Below are 18,299 nucleotides of genomic sequence, written 5' to 3'. Positions count from 1 at the left end.
CTTCATCTGATAGAAAGTATGACTTTCATTAACTCTGTGAGATAATGAAAACTACTAGGGACAGAGACCATGGCAAAGTTTATGACTTTCATTATTTCCAGAACTTAATGAAAACTACTAGGGACAGAGACCATGGCAAAGTTCATGATTTAATTTATTCTCTCACTAACAACAACCACAAACTCCAACACTAACGACAAACACAAACTCCAACACTAACAACAACCACAAACTCCAACACTAACTCAAGTATTAACTTCAGCACAAATGACAAACACTAACAACAAACACAAACTCCAACACTAACGACAACCACAAACTCCAACACTAACTCAAGTATTAACTTCAGCACAAATGACAAACACTAACAACAAACACAAACTCCAACACTAACGACAAAAATAAATGTCCTCACTTCTTAACAAAGTAATATGTGCTTCTTACACCACCATAGCTCAAACGTTTCTTTTCAAACATCGATTGAAACTTATTTTGAGCCATTGGCTTTAGTCTCTTTTTCTTCAAATACGCCAAGAAATCTTCTTCACATCTTTTCACTTCATAGCCTTCTTTAAACTCCTCCTTGTTAAGTTCTATGAAATCCTTTATAACATTCTTTGTTGCAATGGCTTCTTCACGAACGACATCGTGAACTATTTCATCACTGTTCTCATGTATGACCTCCTCACTGTTCTCATGTATGACCTCCTTATTGCATGAACTATTTCATCACTGTTCTCATGTATGACCTCCTTACTGTTCTCATGAACTATTTCATCATTGCATTCATGTATGACCTCCTCACTGTTCTCATGAACTATTTCATCATTGCATTCATGTATGACCTCCTTATTGCATGAACTATTTCATCACTATTCTCATGAACGTACATGTTTTGTCATGATTTCTTCATCGTAATGAACGTACATGTTTTGTCAAGGTTTCATCGTATATGTTTTGTCATAGATTTCATCGTATATGATTTGTCATGACTTCTTCGTATATGTTTTGTCAAGACTTCTTCGTCAAGATTTCATCGTAAATGATTTGTCATGACTTCTTCGTCAAGATTTCATCGTCAATGATTTGTCATGACTTCTTCATCGTATATGCTTTGTCAAGACTTCTTCGTCAAAACTTCATCGTCAATGATTTGTCATGACTTCTTCGTCAAAACTTCATCGTCAATGATTTGTCATGACTTCTTCATCGTAAATGATTTGTCATGACCTCTTCATCGTAAATGTTTTGTCAAGGTTTCTTCGTATATGTTTTGTCATGACTTCATCGTATATGTTTTGTCAAGACTTTTCGTCAAAACTTCATCGTCAAAACTTCATCGTATATGTTTTGTCATGATTTCATCGTAAATGATTTGTCATGACTTCTTCATCGTCAATGATTTGTCATGACTTCATCGTATATGTTTTGTCATGACCTCTTCATCGTAAATGTTTTGTCAAAACTTCTTCGTACATGTTTTGTCATGACTTCTTCGTATATGTTTTGTCATGATTTCATCGTATATGTTTTGTCATGATTTCATCGTATATGTTTTGTCATGACTTCATCGTAAATGATTTGTCAAAACTTCTTCGTAAATGTTTTATCATGATTTCATCGTAAATGTTTTGTCATGATTTCATCGTAAATGTTTTGTCATGATTTCATCGAAACTAAACATAAATGATTTGTCATGACTTCTTCGTATATGTTTTGTCAAGACTTCATCGTATATGATTTGTCATGACTTCATCGTAAATGATTTGTCAAAACTTCATCGTAAATGTTTTGTCAAGACTTTGTCATGACTTCATCGTAAATGATTTGTCATGATTTCATCGTAAATGTTTTGTCATGATTTCATGGAACTTAAACGTAAATGTTTTGTCATGATTTCATCGTAAATGTTTTGTCATGATTTCATCGTAAATGTTTTGTCATGATTTCATCGTAAATGTTTTGTCATGACCTCATGGAACTTAAACGTAAATGTTTTGTTATGACCTCATCGTAATGAGTGTAAATGACCCAAAAATAATGTTTATGTTAGAATGTTAGATCTAACACCTTTTCTAACATGTTTTCTAACATGACCTCATGGAACTTAAACGTAAATGTTTTGTTATGACCTCATGGAACTTAAACGTAAATGTTTTGTCATGACTTCTTCGTAAATGTTTGTTATGACTTCTTCATCGTAAATGTTTTGTCAAGACTTCTTCGTATATGTTTTGTCATGATTTCATCGTATATGTTTTGTCAAACATGAACGTATATGTTTTGTCATGATTTCATCGTATATGTTTTGTCATGACTTCTTCGTATATGTTTTGTCATGACCTCATCGTAAATGTTTTGTCATGACCTCATCGTAAATGTTTTGTTATGATTTCATGGAACTTAAACGTATATGTTTTGTCAAAACTTCTTCGTACATGTTTTGTCATGATTTCTTCATCGTAAATGTTTTGTGAAGAATATAACAACCGCCTGAATTCCGGCGGTTGCTTTTATACAAAATTCATGCAGGAAATTCTTGAGTTTTGGTTGAAAGAATACGGTCAAGCCAAAAGTGGCTCGACCTCAAAACAAGCATTTTATGAGCTTACAAAGGGTGTTATGAATGAATTCAAAGGTATTTGCATACATCCTGACCTCGTTCATTTTGTTGTTGAATTCAGCAAAAATAATGTTTAGGGTAGATGGTTTTTAGGTGTCACTACGTCACCATGTGTCACTCGGTTAATGAACTTCTCTGAAAAAATGAGACAACATGACATTTTGACAACAACACAGGAAATAAATGTTTACGTATATGTTTTGTCATGACTTCTTCGTACATGTTTTGTCATGATTTCTTCATCGTAAATGTTTTGTCAAACATGAACGTAAATGATTTGTCATGACTTCTTCGTATATGTTTTGTTATGACCTCATGGAACTTAAACGTAAATGTTTTGTCATGACTTCATCGTAAATGTTTTGTCATGACTTCATCGTAAATGTTTTGTCAAGATTTCATCGTAAATGTTTTGTCAAGACTTCTTCGTATATGTTTTGTCAAACATGAACGTATATGTTTTGTCATGACTTCTTCATCGTAAATGTTTTGTCATGACTTCATCGTAATGAGTGTAAATGATTTCATATAATTGCTTACCTCGGAAAACCGAGAGAAGAGATTCCATATGAAAATCGCAAGAATTTGGCTCCTGGTTTGAAATAATTATGTTCATAGATTTCATCGTATATGTTTTGTCAAACATGAACGTATATGTTTTGTCATGATTTCTTCATCGTAATGAGTGTAAATGACCCAAAAATAATTTTTAGGTGAAGAGGTGAGATCTCACCTGTTTTCTCACCTAATTTTTCACCCTCAGCCGCTAAGCGGCGAGACCCAAAGGGTCTTGAATTTGTCAAAACTTCATCGTAAATGATTTGTCAAGACTTCATCGTATATGTTTTGTCATGATTTCATCGTAAATGATTTGTCAAACATGAGTGTAAATGTTTTGTCATGACTTCTTCATCGTAAATGATTTGTCAAAACTTCTTCGTAAATGTTTTGTCATGACTTCTTCGTAAATGTTTTGTCATGACTTCTTCATCGTAAATTTTTGTCAAAACTTCTTCGTATATGTTTTGTCATGACTTCTTCATTGTAATGAGTGTAAATGAACCAAAATAATGTTTACGTTCATGTTTGACAACAACACAGGAAATAAAATGTTTACGTATATGTTTTGTCATGACTTCTTCGTCAAAACTTCATCGTCAATGATTTGTCATGACTTCTTCGTAAATGTTTTGTCATGACTTCTTCGTATATGTTTTGTCAAGACTTCTTCGTCAAAACTTCATCGTCAATGATTTGTCATGACTTCATCGTCAAAACTTCATCGTATATGTTTTGTCATGATTTCATCGTAAATGATTTGTCATGACTTCTTCATCGTAAATGTTTTGTCAAAACTTCTTCGTATATGTTTTGTCATGACTTCTTCATCGTAATGAGCGTACATGTTTTGTCATGACTTCATCGTAAATGAATTTTCATGACTTCATCGTAAATGATTTGTCATGACTTCATCGTAAATGATTTGTCAAGACTTCTTCGTCAAAACTTCATCGTCAATGATTTGTCATGACTTCATCGTCAAAACTTCTTCGTATATGTTTTGTCATGATTTCATCGTATATGTTTTGTCATGACCTCTTCGTATATGTTTTGTCATGATTTCATCGTATATGTTTTGTCATGACCTCTTCGTATATGTTTTGTCATGACTCTTCGTCAAGATTTCATCGTAAATGATTTGTCATGACTTCTTCGTCAAGATTTCATCGTCAATGATTTGTCATGACTTCTTCATCGTATATGCTTTGTCAAGACTTCTTCGTCAAAACTTCATCGTCAATGATTTGTCATGACTTCTTCGTCAAAACTTCATCGTCAATGATTTGTCATGACTTCTTCATCGTAAATGATTTGTCATGACCTCTTCATCGTAAATGTTTTGTCAAGGTTTCTTCGTATATGTTTTGTCATGACTTCATCGTATATGTTTTGTCAAGACTTCTTCGTCAAAACTTCATCGTCAAAACTTCATCGTATATGTTTTGTCATGATTTCATCGTAAATGATTTGTCATGACTTCTTCATCGTCAATTTTGTCATGACTTCATCGTATATTTTGTCATGACCTCTTCATCGTAAATGTTTTTGTCAAAACTTCTTCGTACATGCTTTGTCATGACTTCTTCGTATATGTTTTGTCATGATTTCATCGTATATGTTTTGTCATGATTTCATCGTATATGTTTTGTCATGACTTCATCGTAAATGATTTGTCAAAACTTCTTCGTAAATGTTTTATCATGATTTCATCGTAAATGTTTTGTCATGATTTCATCGTAAATGTTTTGTCATGATTTCATCGAAACTAAACATAAATGATTTGTCATGACTTCTTCGTATATGTTTTGTCAAGACTTCATCGTATATGATTTGTCATGACTTCATCGTAAATGATTTGTCAAAACTTCATCATAAATTTTTGTCAAGACTTTGTCATGACTTCATCGTAAATGATTTGTCATGATTTCATCGTAAATGTTTTGTCATGATTTCATGGAACTTAAACGTAAATGTTTTGTCATGATTTCATCGTAAATGTTTTGTCATGATTTCATCGTAAATGTTTTGTCATGATTTCATCGTAAATGTTTTGTCATGACCTCATGGAACTTAAACGTAAATGTTTTGTTATGACCTCATCGTAATGAGTGTAAATGACCCAAAAATAATGTTTATGTTAGAATGTTAGATCTAACACCTTTTCTAACATGTTTTCTAACATGACCTCATGGAACTTAAACGTAAATGTTTTGTTATGACCTCATGGAACTTAAACGTAAATGTTTTGTCATGACTTCTTCGTAAATGTTTTGTTATGACTTCTTCATCGTAAATGTTTTGTCAAGACTTCTTCGTATATGTTTTGTCATGATTTCATCGTATATGTTTTGTCAAACATGAACGTATATGTTTTGTCATGATTTCATCGTATATGTTTGTCATGACTTCTTCGTATATGTTTTGTCATGACCTCATCGTAAATGTTTTGTCATGACCTCATCGTAAATGTTTTGTTATGATTTCATGGAACTTAAACGTATATGTTTTGTCAAAACTTCTTCGTACATGTTTTGTCATGATTTCTTCATCGTAAATGTTTTGTGAAGAATATAACAACCGCCTGAATTCCGGCGGTTGCTTTTTATACAAAATTCATGCAGGAAATTCTTGAGTTTTGGTTGAAAGAATACGGTCAAGCCAAAAGTGGCTCGACCTCAAAACAAGCATTTTATGAGCTTACAAAGGGTGTTATGAATGAATTCAAAGGTATTTGCATACATCCTGACCTCGTTCATTTTGTTGTTGAATTCAGCAAAAATAATGTTTAGGGTAGATGGTTTTAGGTGTCACTACGTCACCATGTGTCACTCGTTAATGAACTTCTCTGAAAAAATGAGACAACATGACATTTTGACAACAACACAGGAAATAAATGTTTACGTATATGTTTTGTCATGACTTCTTCGTACATGTTTTGTCATGATTTCTTCATCGTAAATGTTTTGTCAAACATGAACGTAAATGATTTGTCATGACTTCTTCGTATATGTTTGTTATGACCTCATGGAACTTAAACGTAAATTTTGTCATGACTTCATCGTAAATGTTTTGTCATGACTTCATCGTAAATGTTTTTGTCAAGATTTCATCGTAAATGTTTTGTCAAGACTTCTTCGTATATGTTTTGTCAAACATGAACGTATATGTTTTGTCATGACTTCTTCATCGTAAATGTTTTGTCATGACTTCATCGTAATGAGTGTAAATGATTTCATATAATTGCTTACCTCGGAAAACCGAGAGAAGAGATTCCATATGAAAATCGCAAGAATTTGGCTCCTGGTTTGAAATATTATTATGTTCATAGATTTCATCGTATATGTTTTGTCAAACATGAACGTATATGTTTTGTCATGATTTCTTCATCGTAATGAGTGTAAATGACCCAAAAATAATTTTTAGGTGAAGAGGTGAGATCTCACCTGTTTTCTCACCTAATTTTTCACCCTCAGCGCTAAGCGGCGAGACCCAAAGGGTCTTGAATTTGTCAAAACTTCATCGTAAATGATTTGTCAAGACTTCATCGTATATGTTTGTCATGATTTCATCGTAAATGATTTGTCAAACATGAGTGTAAATGTTTTGTCATGACTTCTTCATCGTAAATGATTTGTCAAAACTTCTTCGTAAATGTTTTGTCATGACTTCTTCGTAAATGTTTTGTCATGACTTCTTCATCGTAAATGTTTTGTCAAAACTTCTTCGTATATGTTTTGTCATGACTTCTTCATTGTAATGAGTGTAAATGAACCAAAATAATGTTTACGTTCATGTTTGACAACAACACAGGAAATAAATGTTTACGTATATGTTTTGTCATGACTTCTTCGTCAAAACTTCATCGTCAATGATTTGTCATGACTTCTTCGTAAATGTTTTGTCATGACTTCTTCGTATATGTTTTGTCAAGACTTCTTCGTCAAAACTTCATCGTCAATGATTTGTCATGACTTCATCGTCAAAACTTCATCGTATATGTTTTGTCATGATTTCATCGTAAATGATTTGTCATGACTTCTTCATCGTAAATGTTTTGTCAAAACTTCTTCGTATATGTTTTGTCATGACTTCTTCATCGTAATGAGCGTACATGTTTTGTCATGACTTCATCGTAAATGAATTTTCATGACTTCATCGTAAATGATTTGTCATGACTTCATCGTAAATGATTTGTCAAGACTTCTTCGTCAAAACTTCATCGTCAATGATTTGTCATGACTTCATCGTCAAAACTTCTTCGTATATGTTTTGTCATGATTTCATCATATATGTTTTGTCATGACCTCTTCGTATATGTTTTGTCATGATTTCATCGTATATGTTTTGTCATGACCTCTTCGTATATGTTTTGTCATGACCTCTTCGTATATGTTTTGTCAAGACCTCATCGTATATGTTTTGTCATGATTTCTTCATCGTAATGAGCGTAAATCAGACAAAAATATATTTTAGGTGAAGTGGTGAGATCTCACCTCTTTTCTCACCTCTTTTCTCACCTCAGCCGCTAAGCGGCGAGACCCAAAGGGTCTTGAATTTTCATGATTTCTTCGTAAATGATTTGTCAAACATGAACGTAAATGTTTTGTCAAACATGAACGTAAATGTTTTGTCATGATTTCTTCATCGTAAATGTTTTGTCAAACATGAACGTACATGCTTTGTCAAGACTTCATCGTAAATGTTTTGTCAAACATGAACGTACATGCTTTGTCAAGACTTCATCGTACATGTTTTGTCATGACTTCTTCGTATATGTTTTGTCAAACATGAACGTAAATGTTTTGTCAAACATGAACGTACATGATTTGTCATGATTTCTTCGTAAATGTTTTGTCAAACATGAACGTAAATGTTTTGTCATGATTTCTTCGTAAATGTTTTGTCATGATTTCATCGTTTATGTTTTGTCATGATTTTATCGTACATGTTTTGTCATGATTTCTTCATTGTATATGTTTTGTCAAACATGAACGTACATGTTTTGTCAAAACTTCTTCGTATATGTTTTGTCATGATTTTATCGTAAATGTTTTGTCATGATTTCTTCGTAAATGTTTTGTCATGATTTCTTCTTCGTAAATGTTTTGTCAAACATGAACGTACATGTTTTGTCAAAACTTCTTCGTATATGTTTTGTCATGATTTTATCGTAAATGTTTTGTCATGATTTCTTCGTATATGTTTTGTCATGATTTCTTCGTATATGTTTTGTCATGATTTCTTCATCGTAATGAACGTAAATGACCCAAAAATAATGTTTAGGGTAGATGGTTAGATCTAACCTCATTTCTACCCTCATTTCTACCCTCAGCCGCTAAGCGGCGAGACCCAAAGGGTCTTGAATTTTCATGATTTCTTCATCGTAATGAGCGTAAATGACCCAAAAATAATGTTTATGTTAGAATGTTAGATCTAACACTTTTTCTAACATGTTTTCTCACCTCAGCCGCTAAGCGGCGAGACCCAAAGGGTCTTGAATTTTCATGATTTCATCGTACATGTTTTGTCAAGACTTCTTCGTAAATGTTTTGTCAAACATGAACGTATATGTTTTGTCATGATTTCTTCGTAAATGATTTGTCAAGACTTCTTCATCGTAATGAGCGTAAATGACCCAAAAATAATGTTTATGTTAGAATGTTAGATCTAACACTTTTTCTAACATGTTTTCTCACCTCAGCCGCTAAGCGGCGAGACCCAAAGGGTCTTGAATTTTCATGATTTCTTCGTATATGTTTTGTCGAAACTTCATCGTAATGAGTGTACATGTTTTGTCAAGACTTCTTCATCGTATATGTTTTGTCATGATTTCTTCGTACATGTTTTGTCATGACTTCTTCATCGTAATGAACGTAAATGATTTGTCAAACATGAACGTATATGTTTTGTCAAGACCTCATCGTATATGTTTTGTCATGATTTCTTCATCGTAATGAGCGTAAATCAGACAAAAATATATTTTAGGTGAAGTGGTGAGATCTCACCTCTTTTCTCACCTCTTTTCTCACCTCAGCCGCTAAGCGGCGAGACCCAAAGGGTCTTGAATTTTCATGATTTCTTCGTAAATGATTTGTCAAACATGAACGTAAATGTTTTGTCAAACATGAACGTAAATGTTTTGTCATGATTTCTTCATCGTAAATGTTTTGTCAAACATGAACGTACATGCTTTGTCAAGACTTCATCGTAAATGTTTTGTCAAACATGAACGTACATGCTTTGTCAAGACTTCATCGTACATGTTTTGTCATGACTTCTCGTATATGTTTTGTCAAACATGAACGTAAATGTTTTGTCAAACATGAACGTACATGATTTGTCATGATTTCTTCGTAAATGTTTTGTCAAACATGAACGTAAATGTTTTGTCAAACATGAACGTACATGTTTTGTCATGATTTCTTCGTAAATGTTTTGTCATGATTTCATCGTTTATGTTTTGTCATGATTTTATCGTACATGTTTTGTCATGATTTCTTCATTGTATATGTTTTGTCAAACATGAACGTACATGTTTTGTCAAAACTTCTTCGTATATGTTTTGTCATGATTTTATCGTAAATGTTTTGTCATGATTTCTTCGTAAATGTTTTGTCATGATTTCTTCTTCGTAAATGTTTTGTCAAACATGAACGTACATGTTTTGTCAAAACTTCTTCGTATATGTTTTGTCATGATTTTATCGTAAATGTTTTGTCATGATTTCTTCGTATATGTTTTTCATGATTTCTTCGTATATGTTTTGTCATGATTTCTTCATCGTAATGAACGTAAATGACCCAAAAATAATGTTTAGGGTAGATGGTTAGATCTAACCTCATTTCTACCCTCATTTCTACCCTCATTGAATTTTCATGATTTCTTCATCGTAATGAGCGTAAATGACCCAAAAATAATGTTTATGTTAGAATGTTAGATCTAACACTTTTTCTAACATGTTTTCTCACCTCAGCCGCTAAGCGGCGAGACCCAAAGGGTCTTGAATTTTCATGATTTCATCGTACATGTTTTGTCAAGACTTCTTCGTAAATGTTTTGTCAAACATGAACGTATATGTTTTGTCATGATTTCTTCGTAAATGATTTGTCAAGACTTCTTCATCGTAATGAGCGTAAATGACCCAAAAATAATGTTTATGTTAGAATGTTAGATCTAACACTTTTTCTAACATGTTTTCTCACCTCAGCCGCTAAGCGGCGAGACCCAAAGGGTCTTGAATTTTCATGATTTCTTCGTATATGTTTTGTCGAAACTTCATCGTAATGAGTGTACATGTTTTGTCAAGACTTCTTCATCGTATATGTTTTGTCATGATTTCTTCGTACATGTTTTGTCATGACTTCTTCATCGTAATGAACGTAAATGATTTGTCAAACATGAACGTAAATGTTTTGTCAAGACCTCTTCGTATATGTTTTGTCATGATTTCTTCATCGTAATGAGCGTAAATCAGACAAAAATATATTTTAGGTGAAGTGGTGAGATCTCACCTCTTTTCTCACCTCTTTTCTCACCTCATGAATTTTCATGATTTCATCGTACATGTTTTGTCGAAACTTCATCGTACATGTTTTGTCAAGACTTCTTCGTAAATGTTTTGTCAAACATGAACGTAAATGATTTGTCATGGTTTCATCGTATATGTTTTGTCATGACTTCTTCATCGTAATGAGCGTAAATGACCCAAAAATAATGTTTATGTTAGAATGTTAGATCTAACACCTTTTCTAACATGTTTTCTAACATGGAGGATTTCATTAGATATAAATATTCTTCCTAAACATTATTTTAGTTAAAGTCCATCAAATATTTTAGGATACTTTCAACAAATAATGTTTATATCAGATGAAACAGTAAAGTATTATATCTATTAAATCGTCTATGATGTAAATTGTGTATAGAATGAAATGAAGGAAGAATGTGTATATCTAATGAAACAGTAAAGTATTATATCTATTAAATCGTCTATGATGTAAATTGTGTATAGAATGAAATGAAGGAAGAATGTGTATATCTAATGAAACAGTAAAGTATTATATCTATTAAATCGTCTATGATGTAAATTGTGTATAGAATGAAATGAAGGAAGAATGTTTATATCAGATGAAACAGTAAAGTATTATATCTATTAAATCGTCTATGATGTAAATTGTGTATAGAATGAAATGAAGGAAGAATATTTATATCTAATGAAATCCTCCATGTTAGAAAACATGTTAGAAAAGGTGTTAGATCTAACATTCTAACATAAACATTATTTTTGGATCATTTACACTCATTACGATGAAGAAATCATGACAAAACATATACGAAGAGGTCTTGACAAAACATTTACGTTCATGTTTGACAAATCATTTACGTTCATTACGATGAAGAAGTCATGACAAAACATGTACGAAGAAATCATGACAAAACATATACGATGAAGAAGTCTTGACAAAACATGTACACTCATTACGATGAAGTTTCGACAAAACATATACGAAGAAATCATGAAAATTCAAGACCCTTTGGGTCTCGCCGCTTAGCGGCTGAGGTGAGAAAACATGTTAGAAAAAGTGTTAGATCTAACATTCTAACATAAACATTATTTTTGGGTCATTTACGCTCATTACGATGAAGAAGTCTTGACAAATCATTTACGAAGAAATCATGACAAAACATATACGTTCATGTTTGACAAAACATTTACGAAGAAGTCTTGACAAAACATGTACGATGAAATCATGAAAATTCAAGACCCTTTGGGTCTCGCCGCTTAGCGGCTGAGGTGAGAAAACATGTTAGAAAAAGTGTTAGATCTAACATTCTAACATAAACATTATTTTTGGGTCATTTACGCTCATTACGATGAAGAAATCATGAAAATTCAAGACCCTTTGGGTCTCGCCGCTTAGCGGCTGAGGGTAGAAATGAGGGTAGAAATGAGGTTAGATCTAACCATCTACCCTAAACATTATTTTTGGGTCATTTACGTTCATTACGATGAAGAAATCATGACAAAACATATACGAAGAAATCATGACAAAACATATACGAAGAAATCATGACAAAACATATACGAAGAAATCATGACAAAACATTTACGATAAAATCATGACAAAACATATACGAAGAAGTTTTGACAAAACATGTACGTTCATGTTTGACAAAACATTTACGAAGAAGAAATCATGACAAAACATTTACGAAGAAATCATGACAAAACATTTACGATAAAATCATGACAAAACATATACGAAGAAGTTTTGACAAAACATGTACGTTCATGTTTGACAAAACATATACAATGAAGAAATCATGACAAAACATGTACGATAAAATCATGACAAAACATAAACGATGAAATCATGACAAAACATTTACGAAGAAATCATGACAAAACATGTACGTTCATGTTTGACAAAACATTTACGTTCATGTTTGACAAAACATTTACGAAGAAATCATGACAAATCATGTACGTTCATGTTTGACAAAACATTTACGTTCATGTTTGACAAAACATATACGAAGAAGTCATGACAAAACATGTACGATGAAGTCTTGACAAAGCATGTACGTTCATGTTTGACAAAACATTTACGATGAAGTCTTGACAAAGCATGTACGTTCATGTTTGACAAAACATTTACGATGAAGAAATCATGACAAAACATTTACGTTCATGTTTGACAAATCATTTACGAAGAAATCATGAAAATTCAAGACCCTTTGGGTCTCGCCGCTTAGCGGCTGAGGTGAGAAAAGAGGTGAGAAAAGAGGTGAGATCTCACCACTTCACCTAAAATATATTTTTGTCTGATTTACGCTCATTACGATGAAGAAATCATGACAAAACATATACGATGAGGTCTTGACAAAACATATACGAAGAGGTCATGACAAAACATATACGAAGAGGTCATGACAAAACATATACGATGAAATCATGACAAAACATATACGAAGAGGTCATGACAAAACATATACGATGAAATCATGACAAAACATATACGAAGAAGTTTTGACGATGAAGTCATGACAAATCATTGACGATGAAGTTTTGACGAAGAAGTCTTGACAAATCATTTACGATGAAGTCATGACAAATCATTTACGATGAAGTCATGAAAATTCATTTACGATGAAGTCATGACAAAACATGTACGCTCATTACGATGAAGAAGTCATGACAAAACATATACGAAGAAGTTTTGACAAAACATTTACGATGAAGAAGTCATGACAAATCATTTACGATGAAATCATGACAAAAATATACGATGAAGTTTTGACGATGAAGTCATGACAAATCATTGACGATGAAGTTTTGACGAAGAAGTCTTGACAAAACATATACGAAGAAGTCATGACAAAACATTTACGAAGAAGTCATGACAAATCATTGACGATGAAGTTTTGACGAAGAAGTCATGACAAAACATATACGTAAACATTTATTTCCTGTGTTGTTGTCAAACATGAACGTAAACATTATTTTGGTTCATTTACACTCATTACAATGAAGAAGTCATGACAAAACATATACGAAGAAGTTTTGACAAAACATTTACGATGAAGAAGTCATGACAAAACATTTACGAAGAAGTCATGACAAAACATTTACGAAGAAGTTTTGACAAATCATTTACGATGAAGAAGTCATGACAAAACATTTACACTCATGTTTGACAAATCATTTACGATGAAATCATGACAAAACATATACGATGAAGTCTTGACAAATCATTTACGATGAAGTTTTGACAAATTCAAGACCCTTTGGGTCTCGCCGCTTAGCGGCTGAGGGTGAAAAATTAGGTGAGAAAAGAGGTGAGATCTCACCACTTCACCTAAAATATATTTTTGGGTCATTTACACTCATTACGATGAAGAAATCATGACAAAACATATACGTTCATGTTTGACAAAACATATACGATGAAATCTATGAACATAATAATATTTCAAACCAGGAGCCAAATTCTTGCGATTTTCATATGGAATCTCTTCTCTCGGTTTTCCGAGGTAAGCAATTATATGAAATCATTTACACTCATTACGATGAAGTCATGACAAAACATTTACGATGAAGAAGTCATGACAAAACATATACGTTCATGTTTGACAAAACATATACGAAGAAGTCTTGACAAAACATTTACGATGAAATCTTGACAAAACATTTACGATGAAGTCATGACAAAACATTTACGATGAAGTCATGACAAAACATTTACGTTTAAGTTCCATGAGGTCATACCAAAACATTTACGTTTAAGTTCCATGAGGTCATGTTAGAAAACATGTTAGAAAAGGTGTTAGATCTAACATTCTAACATAAACATTATTTTTGGGTCATTTACACTCATTACGATGAGGTCATAACAAAACATTTACGTTTAAGTTCCATGAGGTCATGACAAAACATTTACGTTTAAGTTCCATGAGGTCATGACAAAACATTTACGATGAAATCATGACAAAACATTTACGATGAAATCATGACAAAACATTTACGATGAAATCATGACAAAACATTTACGTTTAAGTTCCATGAAATCATGACAAAACATTTATGATTAAAATGAAATCATGACAAAACATTTACGATGAAATCATGACAAAACATTTACGATGAAATCATGACAAATCATTTTACGATGAAGTTTTTTTGACAAAACATTTACGATGAGTTCAAATCAATGAAATCATGACAAATCATATACGATGAAGTCATGAAAAACATTTACGATGAAAATCATGACAAAAATTTACGATGAAATCATGACAAAACATTTACGATGAAATCATGACAAATTTGACAAAACATTTACGAAGAAGTTTTGACAAATCATTTACGATGAAGTCATGACAAAACATATACGATGAAATCATGACAAAACATATACGATGAAGTCATGACAAAACATATACGATGAAGTGACAAAACATTTACGATGGAAGTCATGACAAAACATTTACGAAGAAGTCATGACAAAACATTTACGAAGAAGTTTTGACAAATCATTTACGATGAAGTCATGACAAAACATTTACGATGTCATGACAAACATTTACGATGAAAATCATGACAAAACATATACGATGAAGTCTGACAAAACATCGAAGAAGTGACAAAACATTTACGATGAAGAAGTCATGACAAAACATTTACGAAGAAGTCATGACAAAACATTTACGAAGAAGTTTGACAATCATTTACGGATGAAGAAGTCATGACAAAACATTTACATCATGTTTGACAAATCATTTACGATGAAATCATGACAAAACATATACGATGAAGTCTTGACAAATCATTTACGATGAAGTTTTGACAAATTCAAGACCCTTTGGGTCTCGCCGCTTAGCGGCTGAGGGTGAAAATTAGGTGAGAAAAGAGGTGAGATCTCACCACTTCACCTAAAATATATTTTTGGGTCATTTACACTCATTACGATGAAGAAATCATGACAAAACATATACGTTCATGTTTGACAAAACATATACGATGAAATCTATGAACATAATAATATTTCAAACCAGGAGCCAAATTCTTGCGATTTTCATATGGAATCTCTTCTCTCGGTTTTCCGAGGTAAGCAATTATATGAAATCATTTACACTCATTACGATGAAGTCATGACAAAACATTTACGATGAAGAAGTCATGACAAAACATATACGTTCATGTTTGACAAAACATATACGAAGAAGTCTTGACAAAACATTTACGATGAAATCTTGACAAAACATTTACGATGAAGTCATGACAAAACATTTACGATGAAGTCATGACAAAACATTTACGTTTAAGTTCCATGAGGTCATACCAAAACATTTACGTTTAAGTTCCATGAGGTCATGTTAGAAAACATGTTAGAAAAGGTGTTAGATCTAACATTCTAACATAAACATTATTTTTGGGTCATTTACACTCATTACGATGAGGTCATAACAAAACATTTACGTTTAAGTTCCATGAGGTCATGACAAAACATTTACGTTTAAGTTCCATGAGGTCATGACAAAACATTTACGATGAAATCATGACAAAACATTTACGATGAAATCATGACAAAACATTTACGATGAAATCATGACAAAACATTTACGTTTAAGTTCCATGAAATCATGACAAAACATTTATGATGAAATCATGACAAAACATTTACGATGAAATCATGACAAAACATTTACGATGAAATCATGACAAATCATTTACGATGAAGTCATGACAAAGTCTTGACAAAACATTTACGATGAAGTTTTGACAAATCATTTACGATGAAGTCATGACAAATCATATACGATGAAGTCTTGACAAAACATATACGAAGAAGTCATGACAAATCATTTATGTTTAGTTTCGATGAAATCATGACAAAACATTTACGATGAAATCATGACAAAACATTTACGATGAAATCATGATAAAACATTTACGAAGAAGTTTTGACAAATCATTTACGATGAAGTCATGACAAAACATATACGATGAAATCATGACAAAACATATACGATGAAATCATGACAAAACATATACGAAGAAGTCATGACAAAACATATACGAAGAAGTTTTGACAAAACATTTACGATGAAGAAGTCATGACAAAACATTTACGAAGAAGTCATGACAAAACATTTACGAAGAAGTTTTGACAAATCATTTACGATGAAGAAGTCATGACAAAACATTTACACTCATGTTTGACAAATCATTTACGATGAAATCATGACAAAACATATACGATGAAGTCTTGACAAATCATTTACGATGAAGTTTTGACAAATTCAAGACCCTTTGGGTCTCGCCGCTTAGCGGCTGAGGGTGAAAAATTAGGTGAGAAAAGAGGTGAGATCTCACCACTTCACCTAAAATATATTTTTGGGTCATTTACACTCATTACGATGAAGAAATCATGACAAAACATATACGTTCATGTTTGACAAAACATATACGATGAAATCTATGAACATAATAATATTTCAAACCAGGAGCCAAATTCTTGCGATTTTCATATGGAATCTCTTCTCTCGGTTTTCCGAGGTAAGCAATTATATGAAATCATTTACACTCATTACGATGAAGTCATGACAAAACATTTACGATGAAGAAGTCATGACAAAACATATACGTTCATGTTTGACAAAACATATACGAAGAAGTCTTGACAAAACATTTACGATGAAATCTTGACAAAACATTTACGATGAAGTCATGACAAAACATTTACGATGAAGTCATGACAAAACATTTACGTTTAAGTTCCATGAGGTCATAACAAAACATATACGAAGAAGTCATGACAAATCATTTACGTTCATGTTTGACAAAACATTTACGATGAAGAAATCATGACAAAACATGTACGAAGAAGTCATGACAAAACATATACGTAAACATTTATTTCCTGTGTTGTTGTCAAAATGTCATGTTGTCTCATTTTTTCAGAGAAGTTCATTAACCGAGTGACACATGGTGACGTAGTGACACCTAAAAACCATCTACCCTAAACATTATTTTTGCTGAATTCAACAACAAAATGAACGAGGTCAGGATGTATGCAAATACCTTTGAATTCATTCATAACACCCTTTGTAAGCTCATAAAATGCTTGTTTTGAGGTCGAGCCACTTTTGGCTTGACCGTATTCTTTCAACCAAAACTCAAGAATTTCCTGCATGAATTTTGTATAAAAAGCAACCGCCGGAATTCAGGCGGTTGTTATATTCTTCACAAAACATTTACGATGAAGAAATCATGACAAAACATGTACGAAGAAGTTTTGACAAAACATATACGTTTAAGTTCCATGAAATCATAACAAAACATTTACGATGAGGTCATGACAAAACATTTACGATGAGGTCATGACAAAACATATACGAAGAAGTCATGACAAAACATATACGATGAAATCATGACAAAACATATACGTTCATGTTTGACAAAACATATACGATGAAATCATGACAAAACATATACGAAGAAGTCTTGACAAAACATTTACGATGAAGAAGTCATAACAAAACATTTACGATGAAGTCATGACAAAACATTTACGTTTAAGTTCCATGAGGTCATAACAAAACATTTACGTTTAAG

General features: G+C 32.3%; 1 pseudogene across 1 annotated transcript; it reads left to right on the top strand.

Annotated features, from left to right (window-relative positions):
- The first annotated feature begins 2,526 nt into the window (after positions 1-2,526).
- TVAGG3_0471610 lies at positions 2,527-2,832 on the top strand (annotated as a pseudogene). The gene has a single exon. A coding segment is annotated over exon 1 (306 nt).
- The last annotated feature ends 15,467 nt before the right edge of the window (positions 2,833-18,299 follow it).

This window comes from Trichomonas vaginalis, chromosome II (assembly GCF_026262505.1).
Source record: "Trichomonas vaginalis G3 chromosome II, whole genome shotgun sequence".
Taxonomy (NCBI): Eukaryota; Parabasalia; order Trichomonadida; family Trichomonadidae; genus Trichomonas; species Trichomonas vaginalis.
Note: the sequence above shows the minus strand (reverse complement) of the source record. Positions and strands in the feature narration are given on the sequence as shown.